The sequence below is a fragment of the Nyctibius grandis genome, chromosome 4 (assembly GCF_013368605.1).
Source record: "Nyctibius grandis isolate bNycGra1 chromosome 4, bNycGra1.pri, whole genome shotgun sequence".
Taxonomy (NCBI): domain Eukaryota; kingdom Metazoa; phylum Chordata; class Aves; order Nyctibiiformes; family Nyctibiidae; genus Nyctibius; species Nyctibius grandis.
The window spans coordinates 84,503,884-84,529,285 of record NC_090661.1 but is presented as its reverse complement, the minus strand read 5'-3'; the positions used below and the strand labels follow the sequence as shown (position 1 = coordinate 84,529,285).

Sequence of the window (25,402 nt, the reverse complement as noted above, 5' to 3'; positions counted from 1 at the left end):
ATTGATTTCTGTAGGACAACTCATGCTTCAAGGCAAGCTTGCTTTTATTCTTATGCTTACAAAGAGAAGTCAGGACTTGTATTTTTTATGGAGGGACAGGAATCATTTTATATTCCATGTTTCTGGTCTGCGCGCTAGTTACTAAGGAAAGACCTGTAGGAGCCAGGAATGTGGCTGGCATTACTTTTTCAAGGAAAATGCAAATATGAAAATTGTAGTAGTATTGTAATGTGCATACCATTTACCAGATAAGTTAATTAAGTTGTTTAAGGCAAATGAAATAATTAATGGTCTAGGAATTGTCCAATTATTCTTTTCAAGAAGCAACCAAAGTAGTAACTAATGCCTTAAAAATAAGAGTGCAAGATTATGCAAAGGCAGTTTTCAAATTCTGAAAGCTTTTTAATCTTTTAACTAGCTTTGCAAAATATTGATTACTTGTTTATTTTTATAGTAACACTGGAGGACCCAGACAGCAGTTTAATACCATAACTAGTACTTTGGTTAAAATTAAAATAAGGTCATGTATAAGCAGTAGACTTTTCAGTGGCCATCTAATAAAGCATATGGAGGAAAACCCCAGCACTGCAATCTATTTTCCAGCCGCTTATTTAATAAGAGTGATGACGACCTGTCAAACACAAAATGTATGCCTGAAATTCTCTCTCTAACCCCTATTGATGAAGAGTATCTCACTATCAGCTTAACGTCTGTGACCTCACTTCCACGGGGAGGAAGCTCCAAGACACTCTCCACAACCATGGCGACCCCAAAACCACATGTTTGTGGTCCTTTCTCATCATTCCTGCCTGCTAGAGAGACACTTGAGAGTGACAAGGAATGGGAAGACTTGGAGGAACTAGAGGAAGAGAAGGAAGAAAGGGAAGATTGCACTAGGGTATGTGATAGGGACCAGACTATTAACAGGTAGAATATGACAAGGGAAAATAAACAACTTTAAGAATGCAACATTCTTAAACATTAGTTTTAACTCATTATCTATGCTATTTCTGTATGCCTTTTTTTTCTTCCCTGAATGCCCACAATCTTCAAGTAAAGCAGAATTCTTTACCATTTGCCTTAAGGCCATCTCCTTGCTCTTACCATCTTACTATTTCTTCAACTTTCCAGCATTCTGCAGTATTATTCCCAGTGTACAAAGGCCTAAAAGCCCTGTAGTAGCCTCTAAAATTAATTGGAGTCAGCTACTTGGGTTTTTTTTTTCTGTCGTGTTTTTAACCCGTGTGGAAAATCAATTTGTTACAGTGATACTACTGTAATGTCCTGATAAGAAAGTATGCTCCTTGTGCTAATTACTATTCAAAATATAGGGCTCAGTCCTGCCAAATGCTGAACATCTTGCATTCCTGCTGACACTAATGAGCTCTGAATTCCCACTAATTTGAGAGCGCCGAAGACAGAATTTAGGTCCGGCCATTTCCTTTAGTGGGACAGCAATAGTAATAACAACAATAATCTCTGCACCCTACTATTGCAAAGCTTGTCAGCTCAGAGGGCTCCAAGCCTTTCTTTACACATTTCAAATGCCAAAATTCCAGTTCCTGATGGCATTCTCTGCCTTATTAGGCCCTATCAATCAATCAATCACCATGAAGCTCTACTAGGTAAAAAGAAGTAAAATTAGTTCTGGAATAAGGCAGTAACAGATCAGAGAAACCCTTATGTATGCTCTTATTTATACCCTCTGAAGATCTGATTCCTATCTGCATATAAAAGATAACGAAAGATGTTAATGAAGCAACAGAAAAGCCTACATCATCATATCCTGTGCTTATTTTAATAGGAAATTGAGATCTTTGTGACTTTGACAAAGTCAGAGAACAACGGTTATGGATTCTCTGTAGTTCTTAACAAAGTGGACAACTGCCTGTATGTTGATGAAATCTTGAATGACCCTGCCCTATCTGATGGAAGACTAAGAAGGGGAGACAGAATTATTAAGGTACAGTAATCCTTTGAGTTTATGCAGAGGAGAGAATATTTGCAGATCAATGCCATTTAGCTTCAGTATTCTTCCTTCTGTAGGGTCCAGTTTATCACATATTTAGGCGTGCAAGTGCAAATGGATCCTATAATAAATTAATTCTGCTGACTTCAGCAGGACAAATTTCAGACTGAATAGGTTGTATGACCAGGCAAATAACAAGAATCATCTAGCAGCAACGCAAGACAACCAAGACATTAAATGCCTTCCCAATTAAATGACATAAACTGAATTAATGTAATAAGATAGGTGACATACAAAGGATACAGGAGTTATGTCCTTTGTAATGTGTGAATAAAGCCTGTTTTCAGCCTGGTTCATCTTCAATTTCTTGCATTAGGCTGTCTTCCTTGTTTTTTGCTACAAGACCTTGAGTTTCAAGAAAAGAAGACTCTTCAGACTTTTTATGAAGTCTCTGCATTCAGAAAAATACAAGCTCAAAAAAGAAATATTACTGCAATCTTAACTGTTGCATTCACTGACATTAAATACCACAGCAAAGCACTAACATGAAAGTGAAAACTAATTTAAGTTCATATGCAAAATTTGGAGTGGAGGGAGAAGTACATGATGGTCAATGAGATCTATGACATCATTTTACCAATTTGTCATTTAGGTGAATGGAACTGATGTCACATCTTTACCGTCCAATGAAGCCCTGACTTTACTGCAAAGCTCTCCTCCTGATCTGCACCTTGTGGTTGGTCGTGCTGACAGTGATCCGCATCCCTCTATTAGGCCAGATGAGATTCCCGAAATTACTCTCACAAAAGGTGCCAATGGACAGCTAGGTGTGTAGTAAATACTGTGCATACTATTTTGGACAGGGATTACAGCAATTGTAAGATAATCATAAGCAACTGTGGTCTTGGATCAATATGATCCTGAGTGACCTTGACACATTTATGCTCTCCTCCTTCACCCATGACCAAGGAAGGGAGAGCTTTATTTTGGGCAAAGCCTTAAAGGGAAGACTAATATCTCTTTATTAGACCAATGAAGACAGTTGGAAAAATTATCTTTGTATTATCACCCTATCAGCTGAAGTTTCTGGCAGATATCCAGTCTCATATTTTTATGTTACTAATACTCAGAAGTTTTTGGTAGTTAGATAATAATGTCTGCTACCTGCTGAGATACATAAAGATCTATTTGAAGGGAAAGAAAAAAAAAAAGAAAAAAAAGACAAAGTTTAAGAAGGATGAGCCACTGGTTAGGGCAATAGTTTGCTATTCAAAAAACCTCCACTCAAATCCTTGATTCACCACAGACACAAGGCTTTATCTACATTGTGCAACACAAGTGATAAAAGAAATCCCCACAGCATATCTTGGTATTTCTGCAGAATGTGATGAATACTGCACAGAGATAAACCTGCAGACCCAGGAAACAGTATAGCTATATTTGTTCAGGTACAGCATCCTGTTTCCAGTTCAGAAACTAGCTTATTTAGAGATTACTTCAATATCATTGCACAATTCTGTTTTGTACTGTATAGGTATCTCCTTAGTTGTCACATGCCTCCGTTCCCTATGTCACTCTAAAGATTGCAAGGCATTTAAGTACTGAAGGAGTTACTGCTACGCAGCTAAATGTCTTATTCAAATGACTATTCAACATGAGGTGAAATAAAGCAGTAAGGAATAGCTGAAGCATCAAGATGGACAATACCGTTTAAGTTTTTTCCATACTTTTTTAACATCTAATGGCATTTCACTCTCCCAGTCCAGCTCTTATACCCCATCTCACTGGGGCAAGACTGCTGTTTATAATGTTGGTGATTTGTTCAGCCTGTCTTTTAATAACCCACATCTATTCTATTAGGCTGTATGTCACTGACAGTGAAATTCAAAACACACTGCCATAAAAGATGCTTTCTCTACCTTATTCTAGGCTTGAAGCTGACAGGAGGAGCTGGAAGCAAGCTGCAAGGTATTTATGTGCTAGAGATAGTGCCTGGCTCTCCTGCCAGTGTGGAAGGCAGTTTGCAGCCACGAGATCAGATTGTTTACATCTGTGGATTGCGGACTGAGGGCATTAGCCTGGATGATGCAGTGAGAGTGTGTGAAGCTGCCACCCAGAATGTCCAAATCAAAGCCACAAGGTAAATCTGAGCCGGCAAGGTAAATCTGAGCATACTCAATCTCAATCCTAATGTTAAATCAGTTTCTAAATTTTACATCAAGAAGTCAAAAAATAAAAACAGGACAAACTACAAGAAAAATGCTTTACCTCAAACATCTGAAGGTTGCAACCTGACACATAACATCCATAAGATATCTTAACTCCTTGTAATTACAACTAACACAGTGAATACAAGTGGACTCGTACAACACAAATGAGAACTCTTCAAACTTCATCATCCAAACACAAATGTGAATCCTTTAACTGTGAGGCTGGCCATCATATTCAGACATCCAGTTCTCTAGGGAAAATCATCTTTATGTTTCCACCACTAGTCCCAACCTTCTCCATACATTCTCAGATTCACAACTACAGGCAAGAAACTACCTCTGATGGGAAACTCCGAGTTACTTCCAACAGCCAGATGTTTTAGAAAGGTGTTAAAAATGCAGCATTTAATCTGCAGCAAGTTAAGAATTTCCCTCACCAGTTCTTGGCCGCACTTTAGATTTATTGTTTTCTACAGTATGATAGAGCATCAGCAGAGGTCCTGGACTCATATAGAAATAGTCTCCAAAGATCTCAGAGGAACAGTCAAAAAGTAACCCAAAAGTATGTGAATGACTAAGTTATATAACCAGAGTTAGCGCTAGTGTGTCCAGCTGTCTGTCACAGCTGTCTTAACGTAGTTCAAACTTTGATCAATGTTTCATTAACTTGCACTGGGCTAGCAGATGAAGAAACTGCAGCCTCATTATAGTTCTTGTTGTACAAGCAGTTAGTAGGCAACACACCCCGAGCGTAACAATTTACAATCTAAGGAGACAAACAGAAATAGGGTAAAGGACATCACAAAAGATCATTCCCACTTTGTAGAGGGGGAACCAAAGCTGAATTCAAAATGTACCACAAAGCAGTTCTGTATTGGGATAGATGATTTAACATGTTCTTTCTTTCCCCAACCCATTTAAATAAAATGTTTCACTGTTGTTAAATACAGTCAGATATTTATATATTGATATAAATGATCTTTAGGAAAGCACCATTAACAAAATCATAGAAGTACAACTACAATTTAGACAACTGACTTTCTAAAAATATTTTTCATATGTGTTTTACAAAGCATGCAGCTCTTAATGGCTCACATTTTTCATTTTTTCTGCTCCCAGAAATGGCAATCCAGTGGTTCCTATAGAGCAGAAAAATCGTAAGTAAGGCTAATATTTTTGGTTTTTACTTCAAAACTTGCTTCTGATTTTGGAAACAAGCATAAGGTATTGGTTCATTGCATTTAAAAAGTTATTAACAGATTGTAACTTGGCTTTCAGTATTTCTGTTACAGCCATTCTAAGGGTCTGAATAAAAATTGGTAGCTCTGTAAAGATAGAAATAAAATGTATAGTTGTCTGTAAAAAAAATTATTTATTGCATTTTTCATAGTCACTTCCTATTTTTTTAATTTGTTGTTATTAAATGGGAATTTTACGTGGTCATATTTCAACATCTGTTTTGATTGAAACTATTCTCTACGGGGTCTTTCAGCACTTTTTGAGCCACTATTAATATGAGCCACTACGTAATCATCTAGACCAACTTTTTAAACTGTTATCAATAAATCTATAGAAAATCAGAAACAGGCAGCACCAATATCCCTTAGTTAATATAAGAGCTTTCCTATCAGGGGACGATATTTAATACTATAACTGACACAAAACTTCAGTAATAATCTGCACTACAAGGACTTGACCAGAATTGCTCTAGCAGTAGAAGGAGTCTCAGCAAGCAGAGGTTGAATCTGCACCATCAGGTGGAAGGACAGATATCACGTCTATGTCACTGCGTAGAAAGTGTGTTAGCTATGCAAGTAATACTTTCCACTGTACATTTGGCTGGAGTGTTAAGTCAGGCGTAACCCACAGTTTCATTTACCTGACTGGATATCTGAATTTTTTTTAACCATGCAAAGATGACCTAAAAAAGTAACCCTGGACCAGAATTGCTCATATGCCTATACTCATCTGAATACTGGCATATGGCTACCTGAAGAAATTATTCCAAGTCAAGCTAGTTACAGATTTCCTACTCTACGACAACTAGCCATGTGTTTGTTTTTATAAACTGAAGCAGCTTATTTTACTTACTGAAGAACAAGCTGCTTTGAATTTACTGCAAGACACAGATGAAGTTATGTGTACTCTCAGTTACCATGGTAGAACTAAAGCATGGTAAATGCATATCCTGGTAGGACCTTGCTTACATCCATGCTCCATGAGCTTTGCAGACTCCAAGATTTCTCAAGACACCTTCAAAATAGGTTACCAGATCTGATCCACCTCTGATACAGCTTTATGAACTCTACAATGCTACAGTTACCTACCTGTCTTATAAAACAAGATTTCTTCCCTTTTATAAGGCACTTTAAAAAATCTATAGTAATTTGGTATTTAGTGTTCTGTTTGCTATAATCTCTGATAGATTTATAGATAAATCTATAATAAATTGCTATTAAGGAAGCAAGCCTTAATTTTATAGACTCTCATAATTATAAAAATGCATACTAAAATTGCAAATGCAACAGGGAACATTTTTTTTTAAACAACAGAACACTCATCATTTTCTGTAATTCATACATTAAGAGTACTTTGTGGAAGACAACTAAGATCACCAAGATATGATAAAGCAAAGCCCCAAAGTGTGGGTGGGTGGGCAGAGATGGGAGAGTCAACAAATGCACATTATCTTCTTAAATGTCAGTCTCTGCAGACACTAATAGACCTTGCTTCTTCCTCTGCCTGATCATTGCCACATGTCTAGAATGACTCGGTCTGATCTCCGATTGTTGTTACCGTTTTAAAAATAGCAATAACTGAGATTCAATATCTCTGCAATTTATGACAGAATTGTTTATATCACTGTGCAAATTGGCATACTTAATCACGCAGTAGTAAGTGTCTCAAACTGCCTCATATAGTATCAATATTGGATATTGATGCTTTGTTTAATAATCTAAGCACAGAGTTTACATCCCTTGCGTATATGAAGGTTAGCAGGAGGCCTGTCAGAACAAATCTACTTGTATGCTTTTAGGGCCACCTGCTGAGACAGAGAAAGCCAATATTTCTTTCTCAAATGAAAACCTGAATTCCCAAGAACAGCATCTGCTGCATCAACATGGTAAGAAACTTTGTATTTTTCAGTTAGGGTTTGTAAAATTTTGTGCTCTTTCTTTGAAAGAAAATAAGTCTGTAGGTGGTACTGGCAGCATCTGAGAAAGATTAATTCTTCATAAACAAAACTGCCTCCCTCAGAGTTTCAGAGGACATCTATACATTACCTGTTGTCCATCTGGTGTCTCTGACCCTGTAACATGCAGATTTTAAAGCTTGTTTCGGAACCTGCTCACTGGGAGGTAAAAAGTTTACAGGGATAACGCACAGAAGGCTCAGTTCACAGTTCAGGAGTGTAAGCCCACATAAGTCCACAGGAACTTTTTTGTATTTTACATGTCAAATATAAAATATTTTATTATGGCTCTGAATATGACTTTGAGTCTTACACTATAGAACATTTTACCAGTACCACTGTCTAAAAATTGTTGCTGCTTTTTCACAGAGAAACATTTGGAAGAAACAAACTGTGGTGCTCAGCAAAAACACTCCTGATTCTCCAGAATGTAAGGTAAGTGACAATTTTATCAAGTGTGAGATGGCCCAATCAAATGAAGTGAGCTGTGTGGACTGAGATTTTTTCAACAGTGGTATTTAATGTATTGCTTCCTCTCCAGTTTCTTTGAAAATGTGAATATAATGCATTTGGAGAGTGTCTTGTGAAGTGTTGAATTGCTTCAGCATTCATGAACTAGAACACACTGAGCACTTCCTGGGGTCAGACTCTTCTATTGCTGTTTTTCAATGTATAATATCACTATTTTACCAGCTTGGTAATATAAGCATGACTCGTATGATGTAGCCCCTCCATTAGATCTTCATGGTACTCTTAACAGCTTACAAGATTAGTCCTTAGCTTAGAAAGAAAGTAGCACAGAAAACAAGACACAGAATGTCACTGCATGGGATTCTGGAGAAAAGTGTAATTGTAATTGTGAAGCATTTTCCACAACAATCTTTGAAACCTGAAATATGTTTCATTCTGAAATTCTCAGATGGGGCATTTGAAAAGAGGGTAAAATTACTCCAAACCTTTGGAGTATTGTGCAGCATTGACATAAACCATAACGGTTTGAATTTGGCAAGAGTAATGCCATTTTTTAAAATGATGAATTCCTAAAATACAATGCTGTTCTCTTTGAAAAAAGAAGTAATTTTGTATTGTTATAAGTAATTTATTGTATTGTTCAGCATACAATGCTTCAAAATTCTTACAAGTGCAAACATAATTTCTGTTTGTGCAAACACATGGAAAGTAATGTTACTTGGAATTGAAATTACCCACATTGGGACTGATATTTCATGGGAATAGATTTACTAGTTTTCTGTTGATTGTGGTTTGCAAAGGGCTGTCTCTTGTTAAAATTAGGCCTCCAACCTAGCAGAAAAATTGGAACAGTTTTCTCACTTTTGATTAAGTCATCACTATTACTGCTTCTTCCACACCATTTAATCCATGATGGCTTATCTGTTCAACTTGCTAAAATAATTTCTGAGGATGATATTTGCAACATTGGAACTAGTCACGCTGCAAGTCAAACATTTCTAGGTTGCTGCTATTTCTGGCATAATGCTTGACCCTAAAAAACCAGCTGATTTTAAAACTGAACGAAGTGCTAAAGCCAAACAGATGGGTATGTTGGTGTTGCAAGGTTAAGATTTTCATTATAAAACAATAAAAGAATGGAATATCTACTGCATTACTGTCATGCTGGAGATAAGAGTGACTTGTTTGTCAATGAAGGTGATGCATTTGATATATTATAAAAGGATTACAAAAGTACATGTTCCCTTGCTCTTAAGAGGTTATTTTCCCCTCCAGCAATTATTAAAAAAGCTTATGGAAATAAGTATGTACTATTTTCATTCTGATACATACATGCAGCTGCTATATTAATCACTGGAAGCTCTATACACCTATTCAAGAGAAGGATATATCTCATAACCTACAGCAGTCAGTGAGGACTGTGAAGCATAATGAGATTCTTTGGTATTAAAAATGCAAAGCAAACACAGCCCTGAATAAACTCCACTTTAGACTGCATCCTTTTCTATTGTAGGACTTCATTATTAAGATTGAGCTGGAAAAAGCAGAAAATGGAAGCCTAGGATTTGCACTGGTAGGTGGAAGAAATGGCAGGGCTTTCCTAATAAAAGCCATCAGTCCAGACAGCATTGCAGATCTAGATGGGAGGCTTCAAGCTGGTGACATCCTACTTAAGGTAATGTTTGTTCTTCATTGCTTGGCCTACGTTTTGTCTAGTTACTCTATAATGTTCAGTGTAAAGGTTGTGCAGATTGGAATCTGAGGCTGCTTGGAACAGTAACGTGTAGAAGATGGTGTCCCTCGGCTCCTGGGGGCCAGAGAACTGTTCTGCCCGCCTGCCCCCCCCCAGCCCCCCGCTTGCCTGGAGTTCAGCTTCCTATGGGACTGGGCCTTTCTACAGCTAGAAATGGCTGTTGGGCTCTCCAGCAGAGAAGCAGACCCAGAAGAGCAGGGCAAGAAGTAAAGTGCAACTACTCTATAGTGTAACTGTGCCCAGTGAGGATTACACATGAAAAAAATCAGGCAAACAAGAGTTCACTGACCAAGTGTGCATATAACAGCTAACCAGGAGGATACTGGGAGGAACCTACTATCAGTGCCAGTTAGGTATTACCAAGACAAGCAAAAAGCACTGAAATTAAAGCTTTTGAATCTTTATTTAAAATCTTACTATCTTAACCACCTTTTAACGTAAATAATCTTTTTTTTTTACCCTGAATTATTTTTTCTTCCACTTTCAGGAGATTCAATATTTTCGTTTGCTTTTCTATTTTTCATTTACTTCCATCTCTCCCTCATCTTCCACCTGAAGAGTGGGGGAAACAATGCCCTCTTAGTGTCTCGAAAGAGATTCAGACTATACTTCCATGGTGTACTGCTGGCAATCATGGTATAAAGAAGTAGAGAGGAGAGGATCAAACAGGTTACTAAAATGGGTGGGGATGAGGACACATGAAGTGCAAAGCAGCTGTATAAAGATTGCTCAGTGCTGGGATATGTGATTAAAAAATAGCTTTCTGCTACAGGAATCTGGAAGTACATTTCATTGTATTTTTCAGGTGAATGAGACTTTTGTGTCTGGTCTGCCACGACAAACAGTTATAGACCTGCTACGCAAGGCTCGAGGCACTGTTCAACTCACTGTCCGCCGAAGCGTGGCAGGCAATCAGAGCAACAGTATACCTTCAGCCCCAAACACAAAAGCAGAACCTGGTAAGCAGCTACATCTGCTCAGTTCATGATAGAAGTGGGATTATGTGTTGCCTGAATTCAATTTTCCTATTAGCAAAACAATATTACTAACTTTACGGTTAGTCCTGATTCATAGCTGTAGACAGAAACACATTCTTCACCCTGATCTGCAGCTCTGGCTAAGCTACTCAAGACATAGGACCACAGGGAAGGAAGGCCCAAGTGTGATTTTTAAGTCTAGGAATAGTGGAAGAAAAGCTGCAAGACCCTCAAAGATGCTTTAACTCAGCTTACGTTTTTAAGTCAAGAAAGTTCCTGCTCTGATTTTACCCAATTTTATACAACTGACTGATGGAATCACAGCCAATTATTGACCCAGCTACTAAAATACATTTCCCACAAATTTCACATCCCAGAACTTCTACCTTATCTCTTGGAAGCAGTACACCTCCTCTTCTGCCTGGCAGCTCCTCCCCCTTATGTGCTTGTTCATGTTCAAATCCAGAAGCTGCTGCTCCCAGGTTGGTTGCTATTAATTTGAGAGCACATCCAGCTGCACAAGGCAGTACTTAAGAGAGCTGACTAACTCTAATGGAAGAAACTTGTGCTGCAGGCTCTGCTCTGCTGAATACTTGAAATTTAAATACTAATTAAAGCTGGGAGTGGAAGTAAGGGTATACTATTGCAAATAGATTATGGGTTTATATTCCTCAACTTTCTATTTCTTTGAACACTGAAATGTTTCCTATAATGTGGAGAAACATCAGTGGAAAGAATATAGAATTCCTCCTTAGTATACCTTCTGGTCTACTCATTACAAATCAGAGGCTTTGTTTCAAATCTTCTCAGGCAAGAAGCCACTGCCATTGCGATTTGCTTTCTCCCCAGCTGACTAGGAAGAGATGCAGAGCTGACTGTGGTTTTTGGACATATTTTATAGCAAACATTTATGAATCTAGTCAGCTTTACTGATGCAAACTTACTGCATAGGTATTTTAGGCAATTCAGCTGTTAGGCAGCAGCTGCCTCTAGGGTTCGAGGACCTTAATTTTCTCAGTATCTACGGAACCTAATCCGCTTGAACTCCTAGCCTGTGTCACAAGCACTGGACACTCCTTCACTTACTGGAAGGTACCCTGTGTGTTTCAAGAGCAAAGCTTTTCCATAAGGATGAGAAAGCTATGCTCAGCACTGGCGTAGAAGGAGGATGTTCACTGCCCCATCTCTGTTCTAGTTTAATTTGGGGGGTTAATGACGCAAAAAAATGGAAGGACAGCCAGTTATAAAAAGGCTAACTAAAGCTCTTGCTCTAGTAAGGGCTGTGGAAATATTCCCACTCACTTCAAGAAGACTAGCCTTTTCTCCAGCTCTGCAAATTCAAGGAACTAGGTGTGGAGACATTTATTTGCATCTCACATGACACTGGTGAATTACACAGTTGCTGGAAAGTTTAAACTGTTTTCCTGGACCAGCAAACCCCAATGGTATTATAGAAGCACTGTCATCAAAGTTAATCCATGGTATTTGTCGCAAAACCCAACGGTATTATAGAAGCACTGGCATCAAAGTTAATCTATGGCATTTGTTCCTTAGTACTGCAAAGGAATGGGTTGGGTTAGGGAGGGTATATCTAAATTCCATTTCAGGTTTTTTGTAACTGCTATTGATACAAGGGTCTACTGCAGTGTATCTTCTGGCAACCTGAATTATGCTGGCTTCTTCAGTGGTGATGTATGGCATTTGTGCTCTCAGAGCATCCATGAAAGGGATATTCCATGCCAGTTTCTGACACTGTATCTCAGTGCCTCTTCCAAGATCGAAGTCCTCTGGTGTGGGTGGCAGAGAACAAATGGATCTATATTTTCATGCTTTATAGGCATTTTACTTTGATTTTGTTTTCTGGTATTCAGATAGTACTGAGGGAAGCCTGCGATCTCAGCCTATTTTCACTTTCAAGGAAGAAGAACCCAACCAGATGTGCACCAAGGTAAAATCTGAATCAGGCTTCTAGAAATTATCAGGCAATGTACTCATATGTTTGTTTACAAAATGGGTTTGCTGCAATGCAGGCAAGAACCACACCTTCTTAATGAAAAAAGATTAATGTGAGGGAAGTGTGCTGCAATGACTGGAACTGCTAACATTTCAATGAGTCAGGGGATTCCACTGAGATAAGAGCATATGATTAGTATAATATACATGCTAAAAGGGCGGGGGGAAGGAAGATTGCATATGCAAGTCTAGTTCTGGTGCTTTATAATATTGGAATGAATGATTTATTAATTTTACCATTCTTTCAGTATTTTAAAACAATATACTTTAAAAGATTTCTATTCAACTGTCTTATTCATTAATATTTGTAACTCCAAGGCACCCAAACTTCTTCAAACTTGGTTATGTTTTTGAATCTTAGTAAGTCCTGCAAGACATTCCACATCAAATTTTACATCTGTTATTTCTAAGTTTACAACTGTAAAACCTCTCCTCAGCAAATGTGAGAAATATAGGTCTTCTTATCCTCCAGAACAAATCAAAAAAACAAACCCTGCCTCAACCAATATAATCAAACTAGAAAAAGAAAAATGGAAGAAATCCTTGACATGAATAAGCTGAAAAAACCTTGAAGAGGAATTTGTTTGAGGAAGTTTTAAGTGCACTGTTGGAATGGGTGTTGGGACTCAACTGTTTGTTAGAGATTGATGAAATGTAACATCAAAACAAGGTCATGCCTATGATCTGACAAAGAAGTATACCCAAGAAATAATATCAATGAGAAGTAGGAGATAGTACTAAAGTTCAGGTTCCTTATTAGATCCCTGAGTTAGCAAGGCATTAAGGCACAAATTTAGTTTTAAGCATGTGGTTAAATCTATCTAGTTCAGCACAGCACATGCCTAACTTTAAGCACATACTAAATTTTTTTGCTGAATTGGTTCCATTAACTCTCTCTTCTTCATTATTTCCAGCTTGCCTTTAGCTGTCTTCTATGAATAGAAACTATTTACACTTTATATAGTACAGCTGCCATCTACTCCAAAGATGTAGACTTTGAAAATGACAAGCTACTGAAAAAAACAGATGCAAAAAAGCAGCAGTAAAATACTTTTCCTTGGCAAATAGAAAACAAAAATCCATGTAGCATTCTCCAATCAGTGTAGTCAGTAGGTGCAGAAACTGGGTAAATGAATTCATGGTTAAATAGGCAGCCATGAATTCCTCTATTCTAATGAGGAAATACAATCACAAAATTAAGAAAATAAGGTATTATTGGCAGCTACTGTTAAGATTCTGTGGGGCATTCAGTAGTTTATCCTGTGTAATATGCCAGGGTGGTTTCTGAGTGCATCTGGAATATTAAGCGGGGAAAGAAGAAGAAACACCACTCTGAACTAAAATTTAAGTAAGTATCTATCAAGTGTTACAGCTGAGAAGAAGCCACTTCCACATACTAATGGCAGATGTGCTGCATCATTATTTAAATGTATCATTCTCTAGTATGGAAAAACAGCCACCAATATTATTGCTTCTACTGCATATGGAGTGTGATCAAGGGTCTACCTTCTCTGTTAGCTGAGTGCTGCTTCAATAGAGCAGCTGCATGCTGCTTCTGATAGCTGGCATCGTTGTGTCTGAGGTAAAAAAAGGAAATTATTACCAACAATTCCATCTCAGACACTGGTGCTTTCTGCTGCCAAGAGCTGGGAGGTAAAGAGTAGAGTGTGACTCGATTCCTGTGATTGAATTTTCTTTGTGAGATCAGAGAGGATATAACTAACATGAACCTTTTCAAAGTTTAGTCATGGCTAAGTTGTAGAGATGTCTGAAGACTGTATTGTTATGTAACTTACAAATACAGCTGATGTGGCTTTTTACTCCTGGTAAATACTGCAATGCTGAATCAAAGTCACATACTTTCTTCTCAACATGGAAACTATTCTATTTTCCCTTTCCTTCTTGAGCGAAGGACACATTTTTGTCAGATATAAGAAAGAAAGTTGATGAAAGTAACTATATTGTTGATGTTTCTGTGTACTGATTTTTCACAGCTTTTTCTTATTTTAAACTTGCAGGATCCAGAAAGTACACACAATTCCCCTCTGCAAGGTCAGCTGGCTGGACAAGACTGTAAAGATATCATGAATAACATTTCAGACAGGTAAGTCTTTCAAATGCAGTAAAACTATTAAAATAAATAGTATGGATAATTTATTCTTACATTTCCAGAGCTGTCCTAATATGGTATGCAAATGCACTCATGTGTCCCAAAAGATAGAAATACAGCTCTATTAGAATGCAGCTCCATCTGCAGTAAGAGTTGCTAAATACCTTCCACACAACTACCAAGACAAATGAAACAGAAGCTTCTAGGTGTGACAGCTCATGCAGACATGGCTAAGCTAGCTTTAGCCTTTCCAACTGAGGAGGAGAGAGAACACTGGTAGCACTATCGCGTTGACATGGGCAGGGTCCCCGTGGCTTTTATTAAGTGTTGAAGCAGGTCTTGCAGCCTGGGCTGAACCCTGTGCTGCTATGGCTGTAGCGATACAGATATTGAACTCCAGACGTCTGGGAATCATGAGAATTTGAGGATGTTACTCCGAAGAAAGTACATAGTACAAAAAGAGAAGAATTTTACTTCAAAGTTTAAATCTACAGTACAATGGGAAATCAAAGAATAACGGAGTGTTAGTAAGACATGGGCAGTGTTGTCTATTACAATGATACAGAATATATGAAATATGATTATTTTCTTTATCACTTATAACCCACATAAATGGAAAAAATAACTAAATATTTACATTTAAAACTTAAAATTTTGTAAGAACAGTACTTGGCCAACCAATTAGGGATTAAAATCTTCCCCAACTTACCTGCTTACAGAGATAAGGTTTGAAAGAAGCTTTGAAAGCATCTGCAAGTGAGAACATCCATGTGAACACAGGCTCAGTGCCCCTTGCTATTATCTCATTGCTGATATAACATTATCTTGTGATATATCAGGTAATCAGGTGTGATTATTATTAAATTATCTTGCTCTGTGTGCAAGATGCATAAATATATCTATGGCTAATACAAAGTTATCTTATCATATATAGGGACAACAAGTATCTTTCCTGGTTGTTTTGAAAATAGGATGGTTTTCTGGCCCCTATCTGTAAACTCAATCTTTTTGTTACCAGTATTTTCTGGTATTTTTGTTTTCTACTTGCAAAAGCTTTGTGTAACTTGAACATGCACAGCCTGCAATGATTACTGATATTTGTAAAGCTGCTACTTATTATCTTATTCTCCCTCTTAAGTGCAGCTTTTACTATTTATAACATTATGTATTATGATCATACATAGGATCGGATAATATAAGACTGTGACATGCTTAAGCCTACTAACATAGTTAAATGTTAGGTCTGAGAGTATCAGAGTTAGCCAGTAGAGGAATATTTGACACATTCTGCACACGTTATAGTTGTATTCTGGATTGCAGGCACATCTTCTACCTAAAACATATTTACGTGCTCTAAAATTTTCTAAATACTTTAGGAAACAGTAACAAGCAAAGCCTATTTATCTATGATTGCCTAACAAGTGAAAAATGTCATACATGAAAAATTGTCTATAACTGTGACAAACCTTACTTCCAATCATTTTTTGGTCAGCTTTTTATACGAAGTATGTTCTTATGTCTTTGAAAAAATAAAATACCCCATACAGATAATAGTGATTTTCACTAGCTATTTTTGCAAACACTGCTCCAGACAAAAGGCTACTATTACTCCTTGAACTTATGTTCTTCGGAGTTCACACTAATTCTTGAAAATAATTGCTCAAGAAAGTTAAAAGTGATCAAAAATAGATTAAAAACAAAACCTTTGTACAATTCAGATTATCAAAGCTTCTGCCGCTTCCATAAGACCATTCAACTGATGCTGTTTTGCAGGTCACAGAAATATGCAAAATGTGAAGGCTGCAGAAAAGAGAGTCAGCAGTCTGAGTCAGACAGCTGGAACAATGAAGATGATGATATGCCCCACAGGATTTCTGTTCTACCTAGAAGTAACCATGCAAAAACTTCTCTTGTTTCTTTAACATTATAGGCCAACTTCTCTGTATATGTACAGTGAGAACAATGCTAATCCCTTGTATATAAGCTAAGAATTTGCTCTTTGTGTCTCAAAGACCAGGGCACTCAGGACACAATTTTTACCATAGATATATATGAAGGTTATCAAACCTTTGCAACATCCCCAAGAAGAAGGCCTACATCAGGAGCTCTCCAACTCTTTTGGAGAACTGCTAGAAGGAAGGAATATGAGTCTGAATGCAGTTAACTGAACCCAGAGAGGGCAGCTCTGCTGGCCATCACCCACTCACCACTCCTTTGAGCACTTCTGCTTTGGAATTCCAGTTTCAAAAGGATGAGCAACTTTATTTTTATTTTTTGGGGTTTTTGTTTGTGTCTTTTGGTTTTTGGTTGGGATTATTTTTGTAATGTTATATATCATGTCCTTCCCCGAAGTAAAATCTCTGAATACCTTGACTATATGCAATTAGGTGTACAAACTGAGCAAATAAGAAGAAAAGAAAGTTGTTGAATTAATTTGAGCAGCGTCATGACATTTGTTCAAATCATGCACTATTGGATAGTGCAAAGAAATGACACATTGGCTCAGTGGCTGAACAAAAAAAAAAAGGAACATTGCAATCTGGGTCAGAAGCAAATTTGTGGGAGCTTGCCAGTGCATAATCAAAAAAACCTGAAATTCTTAGTTTGTCCCAAAATGAAAAAAATAAAAGCAGATGGATTGTCTTACAAGAGATACAGTAAACAGACTGGATGTAGTAGAAGGCCTTTTTCGTATATAAAAGGCAATGACAAAGAAGGCTTTGAGAATTAATGGAACAAATTCCAGGAACATACTACAAAATGTGCTTGTTACCACTGGATACAATAAGTTTTTCAAATCATTCTCCTCCTTCCTTTACTGTTCCCATACAACTCCTCAAAAAAAGTAAATGAAACGCTTACACAAAAACATAGAATGAAAGGTCAAATTCTATCTATCTCAAGACTTTGTTCCCAGAATCACTGAATTTCACTTCATATAATAACTTCATTAAAACCTCTAGAACTGATGTGCTTAAACACATACTGAAGCACTTTCACAGCTCAGGTGCTAAAGCCCCTCTGATATCAGAAGACAGTTTACAGAAAGAATCTGCCTAATTGTTCCTGTAGGAAATTAAGCTGCTCCAGGCCCAAACAAGAATAATTTGTCAAAAGGAATCATATTGAGAATGCTGCAGCATCCTGTAGAGTCTCTGTAATACACGTCTCTCCCTGCTTTTTCTTGCCCTGTAGAAGCAATGAATTGCTGATGGCTCTTATCAGAAGCAAACCACAGTTATCATCTCCCTCACACTACCAAGCTGTGCTGGCTAGCAAACAGCAAATTATAACCAATCTATCCTCTACTATCTGCTCAAAGTTTGGGTGTTTTATTTCACTTGATCTGGAAGGAAAGAGAGGTGTATGGGAAATAGCATGCTCTCTCTGGAGCGGGGGATCTGTCTTCACTGGCACTCTCAATGAGTTAATAGAAACACACTCACATCTGTGAGGGTTAGAGAACAGAAAGTGAACAGAAAGTGTCTTAGAAGCACAGGCAAGGCAGGTGCAAGTTGTAGCCCAGACAAAAGCATAGCAAGCACAACACTTTTGTAACAGAGATTAGTTAAGAGTAGCAATGACATCTTACAAAAGAAAAACAGAGCATTGCTCTTTGTCTTCAGCCTACAGCAAATCTGTGGAACAGATCACCAGGTTTTCTTTGAGGCAGCTGGCATGTTATTCTTTGCCAACAGCAGCCTATGACTAAAAGGACAAATTACATAATTCCTCTGCCTCAAACCACTATTTTTTACCAAACAAGCTACTGTTTTTACTCTACATGGTAACAAAAGTTTTTCAATTGCTCCAGTAGAGTAGTGATATTTCTGGAGATATAAATGTTTATCCATCTTCTTAATCTGTCAATTTTTGGATCAGAACTTCAGGATGAGCTAATTAGTAAAACTGAATCCTGATTTTGGTGCATCAAAGATACTTCACATCTTGTTCTTGAAGGGGAGAGTGAGATAAGATGAAAAGAACAGAAGATACTTTCTTACTTCAGGGAGGAAGAATTTGCAGTGATTATTCCTGGCAGTGGGGTGTGGCAATACTAATTTTCAGGAAAGTGTTGTAAACATGAAGATGATTCCCTGTGAAGATGTGGCCAGAGTCTCCTATACCAATATAAGCTAGCATTAAAGTTTACAATTCTGCAAGAACAGTTTATTTAGAACAGACTGTATTTAGAAACTGTATGAGGCAATAAGTTGCAATAGTTGGATCTGCTTCCAAATTACATGAAATGTGGTGCTGGTTGTATCCATGGTGCTAAATTATTCTTCTTTCTGCTATGAACATAAGTAAGCCAAAAATATTTTTTGACATTTCACTTCCACAGTATAAGCATCACTATGTACTTAAGTACTGCAGTCCCCTAGTTTTTAAAGCCAGGACTTTGCACTATGAACAATAATAATTAAAAACTTCTTTCTGTTGTTGTTGATATATAGGCAGCACCTTTGCTTCTGGAGATGAACTGACTCAGTTAATTAACTTTAAACCATCACTGACTGGAGTAGGTCCAAGGACTGGCATCACAGGTCTTATTCGAGGCCTTCAGTTGCAGATTGAGAATCAAGAGGTGTTAAAGGAGTTTATGGTAAAGTGTGATTCCTTTTTACATTCTGAGTGTTTAGCAGAGCTAAGAAAGTGACTTTTAGCAGCCTTCTGCATAGTATATGGGAGATTGACTTGTATATCTTTACTGACTCCACCAGCCAGAATGGGGCTTCTACTCTGCTGTTTGGGTGATGCTACAGTATTTGTATCTGTGTCTTTCCATGCAGGTCAGGCTTACACTGTTCCCTGTGCAAAGATACTGCCCACATGGAATGAAAAATAAATAATACAAAAAAGTAGAGTATGAATCACTTTTTCCTAGACGGACTTCTTCCTATTACCCCCTCATCTCTACTGAATATCTGCCTAAGAACTATTCTAGAGGCTGCATTAAAGCAAGAAATCCATGCTGCTAGGGATTCATTGGTGTTGAAACACTTAGTTGATGAAAGGAAAATGTTTCACACAATGCTCCAGTGATCCATGGAACTCATTGCCACAATATGCTATTAACATCAGGAACTTTGTGAAATTAAAAAGAAAAAGTAAGGTACCTCCGTAGATAACGAAAGCACATAATTACATTTGATGGCATATAAATAATGAAAAAGTGTAAAATTAGGAAAGCATGTAAAATTCCTTGTTTCAGGATATAAATGGAGTACTCAGTTATCAGCAAATTCCCAAAGAACAGATTATTCCATAGCTCTTCAATGCATACTGGAATTTCCTTTAAAGGATTTACTCATCACCAGTGAAACAGATTACTAACACTTTTCCATAGTAATTACAACATTATCAGTTTCTTTCACTTGCCTTTATATCTCTGACTTTCTGGGTACAAAATCCCACAAGCTCAAGTGTATAGGATTTGCTGACTTTCCTTGAAGGCTCAAGGGCATGTATTAATTTCCATTCATCCCATTCCATTACTGATGTAGCATAGCATACTATGAGCTGTGTCACGCGTCTGCACAGAAAACGTAAAGATCTAATAAGGAAAGCACTAAATACCAAAGCCAATGGATATTTTATCTGAGTAAAAGCTGTAGTAGCTGACAAAGATGTTAAAGAACTGTCACGTGTATTTCAGTCCATATGCACTGTATAGTGGCATAATGTGATGGCTGAGCATTGTGCAACGCATACCAAAGAGGTAAAAGAATAAAGAAAAGTGAAGGTAACTCACAACTGTAAATGAAATTAACTTGCACTTTCCTGCTTCCAGCTACACTGTTCCCCTAAATCTGCTATGAAGTACTTAACGACCATATGATTTGCACGTGACATCATTGATGCTGTTCCCTATATCCATCACTTTCTCTGTCACTGAAATGTATTCACTGACATTCACTACCTGTTAACAGTGCAATAGTTGGTGCTTTAGTCAGTGTGTTATCAGTTATGAATGCTGACATTTGGCGAAGACACTATTCCAAACATCTATTTTACAGCAATATACAACAGGGACTTGTAGCAACAGGGGCTGAGGATGTGGGTTGGAAATCCCACTTGAAAACCCCAGAAATTTTGTGCGGGCTGAAGAAAATACAAAGCAATTTGAATTCCTTGCCTAGAAGTTTAGAGAATGATGCACTGATTCTCTTCTTTAAGAACTCTATTTACCAGTCTTGGGTCACATATAGCAGTAAAGTTTGCTCACACCAACTCTGTAAAGGTTGTCTATAAAGGATGTGAACAACATGGATTGACTATTTCTCTTTGATCTAGGATTTAGAACATGTGAAACCAATAGATGACTGCAGAACTGGCAAGGCACCAGAAAACCGGGATAAAAACAGATACCGAGATGTTCTGCCATGTAAGTATGCACACTAATGAGAACATACATTCAGTGAACAAAGACATCAGGAAACAGAAAAACAGCTGTAACACTGAGATGTAGGAGATGCAGACCACCACCACATCCTTAGTCACAGAGAGCTCCACTAATAAGGAAATGTGTTGAGATTTTTCCAGAATAGGTGGAGTTCATGTAAGGATGTTTGCATTGCACAATATGTAATTTTCTGAAGTACCATATTCCACAAGGCAGGACTTGGTCTGGTAGGGGGCCAGCTGTCTTGGTGTTTCCTTCCCTCTTTCTCAGATATATTGATCCACATTTCTGTGGGCAAGTGTAGCTTGAACTATAATAGCAGTTTTTTAAATCTATTTAAATGTAATGTACAGCTACAGGTACTGCTTGTGACATAGTAGAATTCTGAAAAGTATAATGGAAATCGTGGAGTTATGTAGCTCTTGGAAAGATAAAGATTCCTTCAGAAGTATTTGAAAGCATAATATCCAACCAGAGCTTTCAGCTGCTCAGCTCTGATCTGAGTCAGAAACAAGTTTCACTGCTGCTGAGAAGTCATTTTAGAAGGAAGATTTAAGACCAAGAGCTGAATGACTGCTGTTAACAAGGATTTCCAAAAATAACGTACTGCCCAATGATTGCCCGAGAGGTATCATGACAGAAGGAGAACACTTTCTGGACCCTTGATGTCTTTCTAAACTTCAGCAGCAGGACAACACATACAAAATTAGTAGCACAGTTACCTCTCTGTATTGGAGATACAGTATACATTCTCAGAAGTTTCTTGTTTTATAACACAACGTCCAGTGACAATGTTCCCATGCCATACATTAAAAGCAGTGTTTGATACACTATTTTGAATTGCTGCCAAACAATTGTATGGTAACTAGAAGGCTTGTCAGAGTGTTATGCAAGTATCTTAAGAGAGATAAAGCTGCAGTGAACTACACAATTATCTGTGGGAATTCCTATTAGCAGTGATTAATATTAGTGCTACTAGCCAAATGTATTCTAAAATCCAGAGGCATACTTTGCTGCTAGAGGCTGAGGTTCCCCATCTCCTGAGTGCTAGAGATGGTAGAACTCTCCTTCAGATATACAGCTGAAATAGCGACTTTCTGTTTCTGTGCAGATGATAAGACACGAGTTCCTCTGGGAGAAAAGAATGGCTACATTAACGCAAGTTACGTTAGAATGAAAGTTGGAGAAGAGGAACATTTCTATATTATAACCCAAGGGCCTCTGCCATCCACTATAGCTGATTTCTGGCAAATGATCTGGGAGAGTGAATCAGATGTGATTGCCATGATGACAAAAGAAGTGGAGCTAGGGCAAGTCAAATGTCATCGATACTGGCCTGAACCTCCCCACAACTCTATAGACCTAGGTAATTTCCATCTCAGGCTAGACAATTACCAGATTCTGCAATACTTCATAATTAGAACAATAGAAATTATCAACAAGCAGGTAAGTTGAGTATACTTAATACTTTCATATATGATGAAATTGATTAGATACTTTACATGAGTAAATACTAGTAGTATTGTTTGCTGCTTCTGTAACATTTGCTCAGTATTTTTTAGCAATGTAAAAATCTGAACAACAGGCATGAAATTAGGGTTAATGAGATGCTTCCTCTTTGCTCATTGCACAACAATGGATGCAACATTACATACATTTGGACAAGAATGTCCAAAAATTAGTCCTTTAACAGTCACAGAGCTGGTGTGTTCAGAGTTTTGCAGAATTGCTTACTGTTCTCATAAAATCAAATCAGTAAGGGCTGCCAGAGTTGGATTCGTATTCTGTAATGGTGGCTGGAAGGAAAGCGGGGAAGAAGGTCGTTTTCATCCTAGAATTAAGAACAAATGATACTTCTTTCATTCATGAAAAGACACGAATACACATAAAACTACAAATCTAGCAGCAAATTTTTAGAAACCTAATACAGAATCCAGGTGTAAGAATATGGAAATTGGGCAACTATAAGTCCATCAGTCTTGCCTCAATATTAAGTAAAGCTTTGCAAAAATTTCTGCAGGACATATTAATTAATGGAAAAATTACAAGAGTCATACTTGTGCCAGAATCACTTGGTGTCTTTTTCCATCAAGAAAACAATTTCTCTATATGAAGAAAACGCAATTCGCCTTAGGTAACTGAGTGTGAAGTATAATAGAATATTTGATATGAGTCTTCCCAAAAGATTTTTAAGATGGGAAGATGAGCCATTATATGTTATGTTTGCTATGGTTGTCTTGGACCAGTATCAAATTACTACAGAAAGCCACAAGTTTACTTCAACAGAAATCCAGACATGCATTCAAATTCTTCTGATGGTAAAAATCCAGGTAGTTCTTTTGCATTCAGCTCAACATGTTTTGGCAAGCTGGCAAGTTTTTCCTTTCTAGCCAACAAATAGGATAACTACATCCTTTTGGGGCAACAGGGTAACTTCAGTGTCTCATTAGAATTACATCAAGTAAATTTCCTAGGCCTGTGTCTTCTGAGTGCATTTCTGAAAACTTAAAAGAAACCTTAATAGGGTCAAGTATGAAAAGCTGAAGAATTGTAGGGTAGACAAACAATTGACTAAGAATGAGGCTGAAGGAAAATTTATCAGTGGAATTCCTCAAAAATCAGTCTTAGGACTGATCATTTTTAACATTTCTGGTCTTTCTCTTCCAGACAGAAGAGAAGCGCATTGTAAGTCATTTGCAGTTTACCACTTGGCCAGACCACAATATTCCCAAACTGGCTGAGCAGCTTGTAAAATTTATTTGTTGCATGAGAAAAGCTCACAGTACAGGACCTATTGTTGCTCACTGCAGCACTGGCATTGGAAGAAGTGGAGTTTTGCTGTTTGTTGAAGTTCTGCTCAGCTATATAGAAAAAGATTTATGTGTAAGTATCAAACAGATCATCGTTAAGTATTACAAACTGGTATGGATGTCAGCAACGTGTGGGGGTATCTTAAACCAGAGTAATTCCTGGTGGAATTCATCCTAACAAAATGGTATAAACCCAGGTTTTGTTATTTTAAACAACAAAGATGATAACTACAAATATACTATTTGCAAAAGAACTGAGTCACAGCTTCCCCATCTGAACATGCTTAAGTCTTTCTTTATAACTTGCATGTCAACAAAATTAAAACTGTTCTCTTCTGATAGTTCAACATCAAGCAGATAGTGAGAGATTTGAGAGATCAGCGTTTTGGCATGATCCAAACTAAGGTAAGTTCTCAATATTCAACTAGATTATGATTTTTAAAAGCCTCAATTAGTGGTACACATCCACATGCTTTGATAAATCTGGAGCTTAAAGCATAATTTTATCCCTCTTTTTAGAGGAAAATAAGAGCCTTCCAGGCAAGTGGTGTTTAGGAAAGGTCTGTCCCTTACTCACTAATTGAAATAAAAGCAAAGAACCAATATAATACAGATACCAGCCCCCGCCTTTTTTTTTTTTTTTAAGCAAAAAGAAAAGCAGGGATCAACAACAAAACCAGTGAGATACCATAAACTCTACCCTGCAAAACTGTGGCCTTCAGTTGAATTCTAGCTGTTGCTGAGTTACCATCACCTCAGTAAACCCTTCTACTGCTGAGTTATACCGACCCCTGAAAAGAGTTTTCACAGAGGAAAAGACAAGATGCAGCCACTCAATTTAGAGCAAACAGGTGGTGGGAAGAAAAGCAAGACAAGATAGGATAAGTTCTTCCTATAGGCACATATTTTAGCACATGCTTTGATATATTTTTCTTCAGGATAAGGTTTGAGCATGTGATTAAAATTAAGCAAATAGATAACCTTCACTGACCTAAATGAGACTTGCACACATGCTTACATTGAATAAGAAAGTGTTCCTGAACTTTTGCAAGTGATGGAACAAAAATAACAAGGACGCTCTTAAGTATCTACATTTTTGTATCCATGTTACAAAGATGCTGATGTTATAAACAGCACTTCAGCCAGTTCATCCTTCTTTGCCTAGAATTTATGTTGAATGTAACCAGGTGTTTCACATTGATGTCTCTGCATACAGGATGAGTATTTATTCTGTTATGAAGTTGTGCTCGAAGTCCTTCAGAAGCTTCAAGCAATAGATTCCTGCTGATGCAATATGATTCTTCCCTGTTGCTATTCCCCTTGTACTCCAGGGACCACTCAGCAATTGCTTTAAAGGGATGTCAAGCCAGCACAGACAAGTGCTATATTAAATGCTTGGTTAGATTACTCTTATTTCTAAGGCATTTCAAAACCTTGCTTAACATGTCCTGGGTAAGTCATTAAAATCTTGGCTCACAGTTTGAAGAAAC

General features: G+C 37.6%; 2 protein-coding genes across 2 annotated transcripts in view; both read left to right on the top strand.

Annotated features, from left to right (window-relative positions):
- The window catches only part of FRMPD2 (FERM and PDZ domain containing 2), a 55,948-nt gene extending 39,322 nt beyond the window's left edge, over positions 1 to 16,626 (top strand). The window contains exons 29-38 of the mRNA XM_068397436.1: positions 604 to 898; positions 1,805 to 1,963; positions 2,622 to 2,796; positions 3,899 to 4,109; positions 7,693 to 7,807; positions 9,357 to 9,518; positions 10,402 to 10,555; positions 12,445 to 12,521; positions 14,605 to 14,690; positions 16,470 to 16,626. Of these exons, the coding sequence (XP_068253537.1) occupies positions 604 to 898; positions 1,805 to 1,963; positions 2,622 to 2,796; positions 3,899 to 4,109; positions 7,693 to 7,807; positions 9,357 to 9,518; positions 10,402 to 10,555; positions 12,445 to 12,521; positions 14,605 to 14,690; positions 16,470 to 16,626 (1,591 nt within the window). The remainder of the gene's footprint in view (positions 1 to 603; positions 899 to 1,804; positions 1,964 to 2,621; positions 2,797 to 3,898; positions 4,110 to 7,692; positions 7,808 to 9,356; positions 9,519 to 10,401; positions 10,556 to 12,444; positions 12,522 to 14,604; positions 14,691 to 16,469) is intronic.
- Positions 16,627 to 19,229: 2,603 nt separating this feature from the next.
- Positions 19,230 to 25,200, top strand: PTPN20 (protein tyrosine phosphatase non-receptor type 20). Its single transcript, XM_068397435.1, has 5 exons — positions 19,230 to 19,302; positions 20,994 to 21,084; positions 22,214 to 22,548; positions 24,255 to 24,317; positions 25,129 to 25,200. The coding sequence occupies exons 1-5, from the start codon at positions 19,300 to 19,302 to the stop codon at positions 25,198 to 25,200; spliced, it is 564 nt and encodes a 187-aa protein (XP_068253536.1). The 5' UTR covers positions 19,230 to 19,299.
- The last annotated feature ends 202 nt before the right edge of the window (positions 25,201 to 25,402 follow it).